General features: G+C 28.2%; 1 protein-coding gene across 1 annotated transcript in view; it reads left to right on the top strand.

Annotated features, from left to right (window-relative positions):
- Positions 1-582: 582 nt before the first annotated feature.
- Positions 583-17,430, top strand: part of LOC111631954 — a 25,304-nt gene continuing 8,456 nt past the window's right edge. Inside the window, exons 1-5 of the mRNA XM_023376304.1 lie at positions 583-603; positions 3,247-3,383; positions 3,923-4,089; positions 10,500-10,611; positions 12,913-13,002. Coding sequence (XP_023232072.1) covers positions 3,249-3,383; positions 3,923-4,089; positions 10,500-10,611; positions 12,913-13,002 — 504 coding nt within the window. The 5' untranslated portion in view covers positions 583-603; positions 3,247-3,248. The remainder of the gene's footprint in view (positions 604-3,246; positions 3,384-3,922; positions 4,090-10,499; positions 10,612-12,912; positions 13,003-17,430) is intronic.

Here is a 17,430-nt window from a genome sequence, read left to right as displayed (position 1 = left end):
AATAACTGTAGTAAGAAAAACAAATGAAAAATGCGAACTAATGTAACGTCGTATGGTGAGTTTTTGTTCGTATCGTGGAGCAAAAATATGCTCGAATTTCATGTCGTATCCTGAAAATTTCGTATGCTGGGGCGTTCGTAACCTGAGGTACCACTGTAAATAACTTGTTTCTTTTTATTATTAAAATGCAATGAATGGTTAAATATTATATATATTAATTTTTATGTTAGAATATTACTGAAATTATAATGATTTAAAATCATTTTTGATGAAATAATGACACTTATGAAAAAAAGCAAAAAATTGATATTCTTATGAAATGGAGTACAATATAAATTTCCCTAACAAATTTAAATTATTTGTTAATGAAAAAATTTACATTTCAAACTTCATAATGTTAAATTAGGATTTGTATTTATTGTAAGACAACAACACACGAGGGCTGCATAGCCTGTTTTATTCTGTATTGATAAGCTTAATCTACAATTGAAATCAGACAGTTTGAGTAAGAGATGGAAAATGACATCCAACTCAAAATGCCTGTGAAATATGATGAGAGTTCTGACTGAATATGGTTGATTCAAATCTGGATCTCCCACAAAGGTAAGTGAACTTTTATCGTGAGAACACTTGACCGAAATGTTAGATCAAAAAGTACATAAAATGTAATTTAATTGGAATAATAGTTCAAAAAGATACATTACTAGAAAATTAAATAACTTTTCTTATAAATTATATAATATTTCAGAAATAATAGTGAAGAAACTATATTTTCTTGGACTGATAAATTTAAAACATTACAATTTAAGTACTGAGCTCTCTTGGCTATCTTCAGGACATAAAAGAGATCTCAAAAAGTGCTTGGATCAAAAACATTTTAACCTCTTGAAGACCATCTTCAAGGCATTTTTCTGGTGTTCCATCTAGAAAATATTGAGGATGGCCTTCAAGAGATCAAAAATGTTTTTGATTACTTAAAATATTAACTGAAAATGGTTGGCATTTTTTTAAAGCTTTATTCTGTCTGGTGTCTGTCCAGATAAAAGTTGCAATTCATCTACTTCCCAATTTTTGATCTAGTTGAAACTTTGCACACGTGTGTATTGCCAATGACAGTACATTTTTTAATAGTTTGCAAACATTTTTAACAATTAGCAAAAAATTAGTGAATAATTAAAATTTGTAAATAAAATGTGATAATGGTGGTACAACACGACTATTATTTGCTGTCTTACATGTGGAAACAAATGTGAAGACAAAGAATATGATTATCTTGCCAAATACCTAAAGTACATCTTTCATCTTTAAGAAAATATAAAAGACATTAGTCTTCACTACTATTATTAACCACCTAATCAGCAATTTTGCAGGCCATAGAAGCTGTCATGTTCAAGTTAGTATCCTATCATTAAAGTAATTGAGAGAACTAATCACTCACTACATCAAATTTAAACAACTTAAAGTTTTTTTTTTAATCAAAATCAATCTCAAGAGAACAATATACATAAAGAATTTTGATAGTTCAGTGTTAGGTACATCTATACTAATATTATAAAGAGGTAATGTTTGTATGTATGTATGTTAGTTTGTATGCAGCAGGTAATCTCCGAAACTACTCATCTGATTTCAAAAATTTTTTTACCAATATTTAGAATAGAACTTCAGGGTGGACATAGGCTGTATATTATTCCGTTAAACATGGGGGATGGACAGTTCTTTACGGTAAGCCTTACGGGGAAGGCTTACCGTAAAGAACTCTGCTTCTATTTATACTATTTTAGATGTGGTTTTTTGCATTTTTGATTGCATTTTAATAGGGTACGTCAACAGAATGTACACTATAAAGGGATTTTTTGATATTTCCCCGGGGGGAGAGGGACAGGATTAAGGCTTACTGTGAAAAACTTGGCTTCTATTATACTATTTTAGATGCGGGTTTTTGCNAATGGCTAATTCATTTATATAACTTTATCCATATACATTTAACTTTATATGAAATGTTTTAATAGACTTAACATTATAATTTAATTTGTCAAAATATGCTAAAATAATTACATTTACTTTTTATTAAATGAATTATATATATATATATATGTACAGTATTACAGTATTTCATTTTAAAATATTAGCTATGTATATATGAACAGTGTATTGGGAGAAAGATAAATACTTTTAACTGAAAAAATATATAAAATAAAAAATATACAAAAAACATTTTAAAGTAATGCTTTTTATTCAGATAAATGTACTAAAAAGTAAAAAATAAATTTTCTTTAACTTTCACATTAATTTTGGTATCATGCTTTTATTTTTGGTCATAAAATATTTCTAAACAGAAGCACCCCACACTTTTATTTTTGGTTGCGTAGTACCAAAATTATTGTGAAAGCTGAAAAAATATTTATTTTTTACTTTTTATTACATTTATCTGAATAAAAAGTGTTACTTTAAAATGTATTTTTATATAAGTAAATTAAACTTCACTTTCACACCGGGGATGAAATAATAAACACTGAACCTGTTACCGGTGTAATTTTGCGTGAAATAATCCTCTTTTGTTTGTGAAAACGTTTGTGAAAAGAGGATTATTTCACGCAAAATTACACCGGTAACAGGTTCAGTGTTTATTATTTCATCCCCGGTGTGAAAGTGAAGTTTAATTTACTTATATAAAAATACATTTTAAAGTAACACTTTTTATTCAGATAAATGTAATAAAAAGTAAAAAATAAATATTTTTTCAGCTTTCACAATAATTTTGGTACTACGCAACCAAAAATAAAAGTGTGGGGTGCTTCTGTTTAGAAATATTTTATGACCAAAAATAAAAGCATGATACCAAAATTAATGTGAAAGTTAAAGAAAATTTATTTTTTACTTTTTAGTACATTTATCTGAATAAAAAGCATTACTTTAAAATGTTTTTTGTATATTTTTTATTTTATATATTTTTTCAGTTAAAAGTATTTATCTTTCTCCCAATACACTGTTCATATATACATAGCTAATATTTTAAAATGAAATACTGTAATACTGTACATATATATATATATATAATTCATTTAATAAAAAGTAAATGTAATTATTTTAGCATATTTTGACAAATTAAATTATAATGTTAAGTCTATTAAAACATTTCATATAAAGTTAAATGTATATGGATAAAGTTATATAAATGAATTAGCCATTTATATAACTTTATATAACATATAAATTTATATTATTATATTTAATTTGCTTGTTTAGTTATGAGTGATTCTTCAGAATCTGAAACAAATTTAGAAGACATCAACATATGGAATGTTAAAAAATTTAAAAAGAATGGTAAAGAAGAAACAGATGTTAATAGTAAATTAGAAAAATGTAATGAAACTTTTCAAACTGTGAGTAGTATTCTTTAAATATAATACAATATTTTTTTAATGATGACCACTTTGTTTTTTTATAAATAATTTGTGTTCAGTTAAAACCAAACTTTACTATCGACAGGAGATTGATATGAATGAATGTATATGTGTTTTTAATATGTTGTATGTATTTTGTAATAATAATTATGATGATAATAATAATAATAATTAATTGTATATATAGGGCTATTTTTCAGCTGAAGCATGTCAGTATGCTATACAGGTAGATAGCATGAAAAAGTATTGGTAGTTTGTAGTATACTATCAGTTTTTCAGTAAAAACAATACTACTATATGAATGTTCAGTCACCATATATGTATACAAGCAGTCATTTTTTTTAAAAAAATTCACTGCATATATATATTGTTATTATTATTATAAAAATATGATAATGTATATATAAAAAAATATGTACATATATTAATTTTTTAAATTAAACAGCTTAAACTTAATTTTTACTTTACACTTTTAATTATAAATATATTTACTTATTAATTTAATATTTATTATTCAGAGATTTGATCAAATTAAACAAAAACTTGAGAAGCAAAGAGAAATAGATTTTAAATTAGAACAAAGAAGAGAAAAAAGGAAGAATGATAGACTTTTGAAAAAAATTTATCGTGATCCTCACTTAATGAAGGCAATTGATGATGAAATTAGAGAAGATACAAATGAAAAGTATGTAATTAAATATTTTTCAGAAAAAAAATATATAATTTGTTTTTATTTAACATAATTTAAAAGATAATATTAATATTGTTGTGTTTATTTGTTAACATAAAACATCTTTGATTAACATCTTGAAATATTTTATAACTAGAATGAATACATGTAATTTTGAGATGCAGAAGAATGAGTATAAGACTAAAAAAAGCTCTCCCTTGCAGAAAAATTGGCATAATCTTAAAGCAGAAATTTACCAAAAGATACAGAAAAGTTAAATAAAAACACAAAGAATTATTATAAATAATTGAGTTGTTCTGAAAACATTGATTTTTTTCAAAAACAACATATTCAAGTGGGTGAGGAAATGCTTTTTCAAGGCAAATCATTCTTAAAAATTCATTATTACAGATGATGAAACATTTATACTTTTGACACCAAAACAGCTCAACGATCAGGTGAATAGCACTGAAAAGCAAAACCAAAAAGATAACATCAAAGTCAGGTTGATTGTTTTTTCCAATTGTCGTTGTGTTCTGCATTATGAATTTCTTATGACTGGCCATATCGTCAATAAAGAATATTATTTGAACATTTGCATGAAGCAATTTGTAGAAAACAACCTGATTTGTGGCAAGAAAATTCATGGATTTTGCATCATGATAATGCATCTGCTCACAATGTTCTTGTTGGCCAAAAATTCAATAAATATGGTTCCAAAACTTTCATATTCACCTGATCTGGCACTGTGAAACTTCATTCTGTTTCCTTGACTAAAATTTCTATTTGTGGTCATTGTTTCGAATTAATTGATACCATAAACAAAATTTGCTGCGAGTCCTGAAAGGGTTTCACAAAAACAACTTTAAAGCATTTCAAGGATTGGAAAAAACATTGACATAAGTGCATTGGCATTGCAGTGGTAGGAGATTACTTTGAAAGGAACAAAATAAATTTTGACGAATAAATTCAAATTTTGCATTTTATTGAATCACTTTCAATACTTTTTGATCACAGGGTATTTATATCTGATTTAATTAATATTATTCATTTTAAACTTTTAATAAGTTCCTCACGATAAGTTGTATAGAATTATGGTAAAAAACCATGATTAACAGAGAACTTTAAAAATCTATGTTATTATAAGAAACTAGTAGAATTATTAATGAATTATTGGTCTGTTATTAATAATTTATTTTTCAAAAAATTTAAAATTTCTTTTTATCTTTTATTTTATGCTTTTTAGTAGTGTTTCACATCAAGCATCTTCACATTTAAAAAATATTTGTTCCTATCAATTAAAGTTTCTGGAATCATATAAATCTTTTAAGTTAACTTGTTATAAATTTATAACTTATTAGATAACTGGCAATGCATCTGCAGGGCAAGCTGGAGTTACAGGTTTCAGTCCCATCCTTCAATATTTTTCTTCCAGAAGTTTATATATTAAAATTAAAAATTAATTTATTTAAAATTATGGAAATCTTCAAGGTCACTCTGCTTTAATTAAAATTTGGATTATTGGATTGAATATTTATATTTAACACATTAATTTTATCTCTGGATACTAAACAATTCCATTTAGTACTGTACTATACAGTATTTGAATAAATGCTACTGCAAAAAACTTGCATTTAGTGTACATTGTACCCAATACATATTAACATCAACTTATAAACCTGAATTTTAAAGCCAAACAAATTGCCGAATTATTAGGCTACATAACTTAACCATATTAGAGCTGCCACAAACTACAGCTTTGTGAGAGCAAAACGCTAGCAAACATGTGCTAGCACACCCGATGATGTCAAAGGTCCTGCCCATTTCTTCATATCCACATGGTTATTCCTTTGCTAGTGCAGTGATATGAGTGTGTGCTTGTTGAACTCTGTCAACAGCAAGCGTACACTCACATCACTGCACTAGCAAAGGGATAACTGCTCAGCCACAAAGTTAGGGGCAGAGCCTTTGACATCATCAGATGCCGCAAGATGCTTAAGAAAAACCACAAACATGCACTAGTGCATGTTTGTGGTTGTTCTTAAGGCCTGATAATTCAGCAGTTTGTTTGGAATTGTACTCAGTATTTTAATACTTAACTATTCAGTATTAATACTTTATCCTGTAAGAAAGTTTGAATTACTACATATTTCAAGTACATTTATTATCATTATTTTTGTTTTCTTTTATAATCTGTATTATACTTAGGCCCTCCTTATCCATTGGGCTAAATGGGCTATAGCATCTATAGCTCAGGGCTATGGAGCCATTGATCCAAAGGCTCTAAGAACCAAATATGTTGAAATGTTTTTTCTTCTTTCTTTTAATTTTAGATGCAAAAATCTCTGATTTGAAATGTTGTCAAAATTAAACAAAAATATTATTAGAATTCTTTATACAGCAAACTAAGAAAATTATTAACTTTTTAAAATTTTAATAAATTGCTTGATTGCTTTTCTAAATAAAATAATTCATAATTATTTAAAAAATTGCTGACAAAATATGCAATTTCATTTTTGTCTGCACCACTGGTATTTTATTACATACTGTAGATGTATTTATACTCAAAAATTAACATAGTCTGCATGCTTAATTAGTGCATTCATTTTACATATGTATCATAATTCAATATAAATATTGTTTCTAGTGTCTTGTTAATATTACAAATTACATTCATCTTTACAAACATACTGTGATGTGTTGTGAATACTTGACTATTTGTGAATTGTGATTATTATAAATATATTGACATTATGTTTGTGTACAACATTTATAGGATGTTAATATTTATGATGTAAGTATTTTGGTTTTTTATATACAATATATATCCCGCAAAACTTACCTGTACAAGCAAACAACTCTAGTAAAACCCGATACATTATAATACTAAAGCCACTGTCATATGCCATCAGGTTATAATACAAATGGCTATAATACAATAAATTAAAATGGCTATAATACAATAAATTAAAATGGCTATAATACAATAAATTAAATTTATTTTATTGTTATAACTAATAGCCAAGGATAAAATAAAAAGTTTTAAATATCAACTTTTTTCTACTTGGTTGTTGCGCGAGGCCCCTCCAAGAGCGAGGCCCCGGGCGATTGCCCTGCTCGCCACCCCCTAAGGCCGCCACTGCCACCAAGAATTTGCATTTATGTTTTTAAAGTATAATTGATAAAATTTGATTACAAACTATATTATAATAATATTAATCTAATACTTAAGTATTTTTAATATGTAATAACCAATATTAGTTAAGAGAATAAATTATTTTTAAAATTACACATAATAATAAAACATTTTTTAATTATAAGTGTTTATTTAGAGTTTTTGAAACACTTTCTAAATTATACAGTTTTGAGTACAAAATGATTTTTATTTTGTTTATATGATATTTGTTAGCATTTAATTACACACTATTTTACTAAATTGCATTCTAAATTATTCACTAATTAAAAAATCAATTCAAAAACAAAAAAAGAACATACTTGAGTATCCAATGTAAACTTTAATAAAGAATGTTTAATAAAAAGACAAATTAAAGAAACAAAAAGTAAACTTTATTTCTTGTTAAAATAATATTGGGTCATACGTTAGTTAATGTTGAAATAATAAATGTTAAAGGATTTTGCATGTTTAGTGAAGTTAAGGAATTCTGTAGTAACAATGTATTTCTGGTAGTTTCATTCCATGCATCTCTTGGATGTATTATAACAATTTCATTCTGTAATTATTGATACACTTTTAGCAGAAATAAACAAACAGAAATCTGCATATTATCATATAACGTTCAAATTTGGATTTTTATTCAATTTAGAAAATTGCAATGAACTGATCATTTGATAACAGACAACTTTCTTATAGAAAGTTATATAAAGTTAAGAATAAAGTTAAGAATATTTAGTTGATTTCAAAACAGGATTACTTATTATTATTATTAAGGATAATAGAAAAATGTTTTTAAGTACAGAAATTTATTAACTGATGAGATACTATCAGTCATACAAGAATTTACTTCTATAGTATGCCAATATCTTATAATAATAATAAAATTTTTACTGTCATCATTTAAACTCGTAATGTCAACAGTAAAAATTTTATTATTATTATGAGATACTATCAAAAGTTGAATGTATTCTAAAAATAATTGAGTTGCAAATCAAATGCACATTCTCAAATATAACAACTGCTGTGCAATTATATTTAAGTATTGCTTGCACCAATTATAGCAGAGAAAGATCATTTTCTACTTTGAAACAATTTAAAAATTATATGTTATTGTTATTAGGACAATCCAAATTAAACAATTAAGTATTCTATCCATAGAATATGATATATGTATTAGGAAGGATAGTTCATAGTGAAATTAAAAATAGATTTGCAGAATGCAAATGTTACAAAAAAAGTTTTTAAGCTTTATACTATTGTGTGTGTTTTTATAACTTTAAATAAATTCAAATATAATAAACTACCTTTATTATATTATAAATATTGTTGAATTAAAGAAAAATGTGCAATGTCAATATGTTTTAAAATAAAATTTTTAGCAATTAAAGTTAAATAATACGTATAATTAATTAAATAAATAATTATTGCTCAATCAATGTGATTTAAGACACCAAATTTTTTTTAGCCCAAGGCATTCAAACATGTTAATTAAGATGGCCTTGATTATACTTTTATCAGAATTCAGTTGATATTCTAGTTACAATTCTGGATGTCAATTTTTTCATAACTTCACCTAGAAATAAACTTTCTCACTTAAATGACCTTATATTATATAACCTAAAGGTCACAAATAATTGAGGTTTTGCTATAATTTTATTTAAAAATTTTAAAATTCTTTATCAAATAGTTATAATATTAATATGTATTATTTTATAAAATTAATTGTATAACTATAATTCCAAAAACTAAAACTTAAGTGTTTTTTGCTTGAAGACTATTTTCTATCAGTACCAACTTCAAGGGATTTATGATATAGTCAGTTAACAATTAAAAAAAACGTTTATTATAAATTTCCTCCTTATCCAATTTTGCCAGTATAATCAGGCCTCATCAGTAGATAATGATACTAAGTTACATCAGTGTTTTTATAGTTGACAGAGTTATCCCAACGTGCATCAACAGACATTCCTGTATTCAAATTTATGTTGTTTACATATTTCTTAAAACCATAATATTCTTTTACATGATATTTAGTTGTTTTCTTTATACAGAATTTTAATGCTTTATAAAATGCTTTTAATATTTCTTAATGCCATAATGTTCTTTTACATGTAAGAAGTTTATACAGAATTTTAATAATATTTTTATCAATTTTACAATTAAAAATACTGCAATGTTGATACCATGGAGATTCTCTATATTTTAGATGTATAGTCACTTCATGTTCTCTAAGTCTCTTCTCTAGTTTACACTTGGTTTTTTCTATATAACATTTAGGTTGAGGACATGTGCAGGACTGTTTGTACACAACCCCTGCAATATTTAATTGATCTTGTTCCTTTTCTTCTTTATTAAGAATAAAATTCTTTACATTAGACAACTTATTTTTTTTTGCCAGGCTATAATATGAACAAACATCATTAAATTGACTTTTGTATTTTTCATATAAACAGTTTATATATGGGAAAAGAACATACTGATACTTTGTTTTTTCATTTTTTACTTTAAAAACATTGATGTAACCTAGTATCATTATCCACTGATGATTATACTGGCAAAATGCATTTGGATAAAGGAGAAAAACTATAATAAACATCTTTTTATTTGTTAACTGTCTATATCGTAAATCCCTCGAAGTCAGCGCTGATAGTGTTTTTTGCTCGAAGACTATTTTTTAAGTTTTAATTTTTAGAATTATAGTTATACAATTAATTTTATAACCAATCCCATTGCTTAGCTTAATTTTTATATTTTAAATGTATTATTTTACATATTTAATATTTATTATTTTAGATGATACCATTAATATTTTAATATTAATAATTTGGTTGCAATCTGTAAAAATTGTAGATCTATAAATACCCAATGTAGTCCACCTGTCTGTCTGTTGTCTGTCCTTCCTTAATCTTGAGAACAGTGTTAGATAGATGAAAGTTGAGACCAGATATGAAAAGTTTAGGGACCAGGAGACCCTGATTAACTATGTACAAACTTCTGATCTAGATCAGAAGTTATGTGATTTCAATTCAAAAATTTTCCTCAGAACAAAGTTACATAGATGACTGACAAGATTTTGTTGTTATCAGGAAAGTATGATGTATAGGGCAAGACACTACTAATTTGAGATTGAGAGCATACATTTTAAATTAAAAATATGATTAAAATTGACAGCCTGGAATTTGTGACAATGTTGCAATAATTTTTGCTTATTCATTAATTAAATTTTTCTTAATATTTTAAATTTTTATAGTGAAACAGATAATCAAAGTACATCAGGAGAATCTTGGTCTGATATTAAACCTTATTTAAATGTAAATGGCCATTTAACAGGACCAGTCTCTCATGGGAAATATGGGCCAAAGGTATTTTTAGATTTATTCTTAAATTTATATTACGCAGAAAATAAAAGTAGTATTTTGGATCTAAATGAATTTAAGTTCAAATTACATTTCCAATTTCTTTAAATTAAAATTTGTATCATATTTTATTTTTATGGTCTACATTAGGTAGAACATAAAAAATTTCATTTTATTTCAAATTTAACATCAGATAATAAATTATTTTTAAAGCTAAAAATATTACTGAAATGAACTTGCATAACTTACCACACTTTTCCAGTAGTAAAAAACATTTTAATGTCTGAAATGCAAATGTTTTAAACTTGTGATGTAGAGAAGAATGTTTAAAAATGTTCCAGAATTTAAAATTTCAGCTTTTAATCAAATCTTCTGTAGAAACCTGATGCTGGCCCTTAAATGAGGCCAAATATCTGAAATTCAAACTTTACATTTCAGATATTAAAACATTTTTACTGCTGGATAAGTGTAGAAGGTTAATGTGAGTTCATAGCATCAGATAATCTAGCAAGACTTTCAAGTAGAATACTAACAAATTTTAATGTCTTTTCTAATTTATATAATTAAAGTTTTAAATACAGTAGGTACTGTACATAAAGCATTAAAATCATATATATATATATATGTATGCTTAAATATATTTGTGTATTTGTGTAGATTAAGGAAAAAGTTACATTTACAAAATGTAACAGAAAAAAATATAAGTTTGAACAAAACTTTCACAGATTAATTAGAAAGAATTTATATATATAACTATAACTATCATCATCTGTCAATAAATTTTTGAGAAAATTATTTTTATTAATCAAAATTTTCTCAAATTATTTATAAACATTTAAAACAGGTTAGAACTAAATACTAAATATATATATAAACAGGTTAGAACTAAATACTAAATTTATATACAGTGGTACCTCAGGATACGAAATTAATCCGTTCCGAAACTGAGATCGTATCATGAAAATGTCGTAAGGTGGATCATCTTTTCCCATACGATTACATGTAAAACCAAATAATTCGTTCCAACGCAAAAAACATACTCAAATTAAAGCCAAGTAATACATTAAAAAAACAAATGAAAAATGCGAATTAATGTAACGTCGTATGGTGAGTTTTTGTTCGTATCGTAGAGCAAAAATATGTTTGAATTTCATGTCGTATCCTGAAAATTTCGTATGCTGGGGCGTTCGTAACCTGAGGTACCACTGTATATATTTTTTATTCTAATTGAAAATTTCTTAAAACTTTTGTGTAAATACTGTAAAAACATTTTATTTATTTGAAAAAATTGAATTAAGTTTTTAATTGTAGTTTTTAATTTTTATTTTTTTATTAAAGAAGAGTATAATGTCTAAAAAAGTATTAATGTTTCTTTTACTATACTACAATAAACAAAAATTTAAATGTATTCAATAAAACTTGTATAGTAATTTTTTTTGGAAACCATAATGGAGAGATTTTCTTTGTATATTCAATAAAACTACTACATAAGTTTTATTATATTTAAAATATATTCAATAAAATTTATGTACTAGTTTTATTGAATATACAATGAATAGGAAGTGAGGAAAAAAAGAAAAATTTAAGTATGTTAATTATATTTAAACTTTTGATTAGTAATAAAAACTGAAAAATCCTTTAAAGTTGATTAATATCTCAATTTTTTTTAACATTTTTTTAATTTGCTGTTATAGAAATAACAATTTTTCAATGAGATTTTTAAATAATGTGGGTTTATCATGTACAGATTTAGTTTAAAAATATTGTTGCATGGATGAGAGGTGAACAACAATGACAAGTCGTTTGTGAACATGAAAGAATTTTTTATTACTCCACAGAATGTACTAACTCTGCAGCGTGCAGTACAAGAACTAACTCTTAGTCAGATAGCTTGCGCTTTTATCACACAGGAGCACATTCGTGAAACATTCCAATGACAGTTAATTAACATACATGAACTTTCTCAAAGATTTGAGAAAGTAAACATAAAAGAGCAAAAACAAATTTACAATTGTGCAGGTTTGAACCAGAAACCTTCCAATTCATAGACTGAGAGGATAACCACTGCGCCATGGTGTTTGACGGTTGACAAATGAAATGTGGCAGTATAAACTGAAGATATAGAATTGTTAGTAATTTCATAAAATAGCTTGAAATAACATCAGAAGTCATATTAAATCTTTTAAGAGAATAATTTTTTTGGGAGTAGATTATATAATTTGATAGAATATAAAAATACTTGGAAATAAATAATTACAAAATTTTTAAAATCTGAATTAAAACAATTGTTAATATCATTATTTCCAGACTGAATTAGAATCAATGATAGATAAAGCAATTGATGAAGGAGATTTTGAAAAAGCAGAACAACTTAGTGATCATCTTTCCAATAGAGAGGTAAATATATATTTACATTTTATAATTGAGATTATAACAATATTAATTGTTATATTAATTAATTGTTAATTAGTTTAATTTTTCATTATGGAAATGTGGCCCATGCTCTTTTGCATTTAATAATGAAAGATATATTTAAATGCCATAAAAAATATTGGATTGATATAATTTGTGCATATATGAATTCTTTTCAATGTAAGGTTATATTAGTTGAATTAATTGACTTTACATTAATTTATATTGAACTATTTGAGATTTAGTTTCATAAAATGAAATTTTGTTATCATTAACATACCTGATAATACAGGAAAAAAATCTACTAAATTGCTTAGATTATCTATACTAAAATTTTGTTTTAGAAAATCAATTAGCCTTCATTCATATGTACTAACAGAAATGCTTTAAAACTGCTTTAATAATGCTTTAATTTCAACTGTCTTAATTGGTCATCATTAGGTTCTAATCTACAATACTGTATTTTTTTAAATAAATATATTCAGTTCATATTATACATTAATTTCCTGTAGCTATTTAAATGACAATCCACAGCAGGATGACAATACACAAGTGGTCATCCGGAGTTCTACGCTCACTCCACCTAATACAGACAATGACCACAACTTCACCTCCATCGAGGTTTTTGCTCACTGATAACAAAGCCCTATGTCTTGACAGCATAACCACTAGGATAATAAAACATGCATTTGAGGCCAATCCTACAGCATTTGTAATTCTCTTCAATATCTGCTTGACACTGACTGGCCTTTTTCCTACTCATTGGAAAAAGGCTAGTGTCAAATTGATTCCCAAAGCTACCAGTGCTAACACTTACAAAAAATACAGACTGATCTGTCTTCTCCCAACCCTGGGGAAAGTGTTAGATGGTATGGTCTAATGATTAATAGGATTACTGCATCTATGCAAGCATAGAGCCCTTCATCAGAATCAGTTTGGCTTCTCTAAAAACAAAGGTACAGTAGATTCCATCCATTGGGTCATTAACTACATCCACCATGCTAAACAAAACAATCAGCATACCACAATTATCACTATTGACTTTAGAGGTGCCTTCAATCATGCCTGGTGATATTTTATCCTGCACACATTATATGCTCATCACTGCCCTCAAAATCTTTACAAACTTCTTCAGTCCTATCTTAGCAATAGGAGTGTAGGTCTTTTTTTTTCATTTCATTTTTTTATTTAGTATTTATTCGTACATTAAAATAACATGCACATCCTGGTCCTGCTTTTGCATTACCAGGGTTATAAGGTTACAAATACAATTAGAAGACACTAGTTTTACATAATTGAATTTCATAAATTTTACATAAAATTTTAAAATTTAAACTAAGTAAAAGTGAGTGTAAAATTATCCTAATTAATATTAAGTTAAAAGTAACATTTTGTATTAAAGTAATATGACAGAAAAACATTATACATTAACAGAGAATTGATAATAAAAGTACTTAACATCAAAATAAATTTAACTTAACACTAAAAACTTAATGTATTAACTTAAACTAACAACTGAACTACCACAATACAGTCCTTTAGTTATGTGTGGGAGTGAAAAGTGGTGAAATTTTTTGCACAGTCTTTCGAAGGCACAATACACACACTCACTTTTGAAAAAGTCAGATGGGGCACATGGCCAGTCGATATTCAGTTCTTGTAGGAGTAGTATTAGCTCCAACCGTTCATTTTCTAAAGTGACGCAGTTATAAAGGTAATGAAAGAAATTGTCTTCTACTTGACATGTAGGACATAAAGGAGAAACTCAATTGGTGAATCTGCAAAGATAACTTGCGAACTTACCATGATTGGTAAGTATCTGTGAACTGTAGAAATTAGGAGAGAACCAGTGTAGAGTAGTGAGATAAATCAGATTAGGTATAAATTTTGCTGTGTGATTATTATTGATGTTCCATTGGATTTGCCATTCATATAAGGTGTCTCTCCAAAGTTCCTGTCGGATGGTTTTCTTGCTAATTTTGCTGTAGGTAATAGGGATTATGTCATCCTCTGCAGCCATTTTAGTGAGGGTATCTGCTTGTTCATTTCCATGAAGTGTAGGTGTTTATACAACACAAAATAACAGTCATACCCAGCACTCGAGGCTGTCCTCAGGGATCCAGGTCTGGTCCTGGTCTCTGGAACAAAGCCTATAACTTTTTCCTGCACTTAAACAACACCCTGCCTCCTGGCTGCTGCATACAGGGCTATGCGGACGACACAATTATCCTAGCTTCACATAGTGAACAGTAAACGCTTACAGGACATATGCAACAATATTCTCAATAACATTCACCAGTGGAGTATTAAGCATAGGCAACCCATTAACACAGACAAATGTGAAAGCATGATAGTTGGTAGGAACATGCCACTTGTCAGGAAGCTGACCCTTCGAATAGGTGCTTACAGAATAAAGCAAAAACAGAAATTAAATATTTAGGTGTTATTCTTGACGAGAGACTTAATTTCACACTCCATATCAAATACATCACAGACAAAGCTAAAAAGATGGCCAACGCTCTCATTAGTATTGCTAGGAACACATGGGGCCTTGGCCCTAATGCTACTAAGCTTATTTACATGGGTGCAATTCAGCCAGCACTCCTCTGTGCCATTCAGGTCTGGGCCCATGTGGCCGCCAAAGTCCATAACCATAAAAAACTGTTATTCATTCAAAGGATTGCAGCTCTCTGTATTTGTAAGGCTTATAGAACCTCACCCACTAGTGCCTTTTGGCAATATTAGGATTGACCCCTATCAACTTAGAAATTAAAAGCATTATTTGGCAGGAAAATATCATCACCTTACCCTGGCGAGACTATAGCAACTCGGATGTTGACAAAATATTTAGAGTAGGTAAGATTTCCCCAGTTTGACCTTGATCGATGATATAAAAAATTCAGCATCAACAAAAATATCCTCCCAACTTACAATTACCAACCCTCCCATTAGCTTGCCCCTGATCTTCACTTCGAAGATCAGGTGATCATCCCATGTTTAGGATTTATACTGACAGCTTCAAGATGGATGACAATGTGGGTGCTGCTTTTGTAGTTTACTTCGACTTAGGCCACAAGCTTCACAATGCTTGTTTCCATCTAGATACACACTGCTCAATAGCACAGGTGGAAACTTTAGCTATTTATATGAGCTTAATTCACATTAGGCATAGGAAGGACAACAGACACTACTTACACTATTGCATTTATTCTGATAGTAGGGTAGCTTTACACAGGATTGCGAAGTCTGATAGTCGCTTAAAACTCATCCATCTCATACACCACATTCTCAGACACTTAGACAACAACATTAGAATAGATTTCCAATGGGTCTGAGGTCATGTAGGGTTCTCAACAATGAGACCACTGAGTGTCTTGCCAAACAAGCCTTAATGTCTTCAGTCACTAGTCCTTTCAGTTACATTCCTACCTCGTACATCAACAATCACATCAAGAAGCAAATCTTCATTTTCTGGCAAGAAAGCTGGGACCATGACACCACTGGTAGGCTCACCTACACTTTTATCTTCAAGGTTGACACTACTGCGATTCTTCACCACTTTTACCCTAGTTACACCCTCACTCAGCTGCTTACAGGACATGGCAACTTTAAGCAATACTTGCATAGATTTAACCTTGGGGACAATCCACAATGTGGTTGTGATATTCAGGAGGACCAAACAACACTTTACTTAGTTTTTGCTGCAATAGATACAATTACGTTAGGGATAATTTAATGAGAGCTGCTATTCTTGATGAGTACAACTGGCCTTTCAACCCACACAAACTCATTCACACACGTACAATGTTCCATCATCTACTTGCATTCATACTCCTTAGTGGGACTCTTGAGAGCACTCACTCCAGGGGAAGATGGCAATTAGCTTTCCCTTGCTTTGTTTCAACTGTCAGTATATACAGTAGACCCCCTTATAACGTGGTAGATACGTTCCTCATTATACGAATTTCATGTTGTAGGAATCCTTAAATATATGAGTCAATCACAGCCCGACACGTGTGAAGTTTACAGACTACAGCTGTTTGAAAGGTTTTCTTCCATAAAATGAATCGATTCTAGACTAATTCGACTTAACATTTCCAAAATACATATAATTTTTTGGGAATAATCTGTATAAACTATGCTATAAACAAAAAATTGTAGGATTACTTACCGAGTGTGCATCGTTCGACGTCGCCATTGCTTAAGCTTGTGTTCGTCACGGAGCAGCGCACCAAACGGCGGCCGCGATTTCTGATGTTATTTTTCTGCGAAAAATTTGTTGAACTTTGGAGACATCATTAACAGAAATAATTTTTATGGCCGTTGAATAAGAAATGTTTCTTTCACAAGAAATGTATAAAATTACAGTGCTGTATTAGACTTACGGTACCTAATTTACATACTGTACAGACG

The sequence above is a fragment of the Centruroides sculpturatus genome, unplaced genomic scaffold, assembly GCF_000671375.1.
Source record: "Centruroides sculpturatus isolate CEXI.00-Female unplaced genomic scaffold, Cexi_2.0 scaffold783, whole genome shotgun sequence".
Lineage (NCBI taxonomy): Eukaryota > Metazoa > Arthropoda > Arachnida > Scorpiones > Buthidae > Centruroides > Centruroides sculpturatus.
Note: the sequence above shows the minus strand (reverse complement) of the source record. Positions and strands in the feature narration are given on the sequence as shown.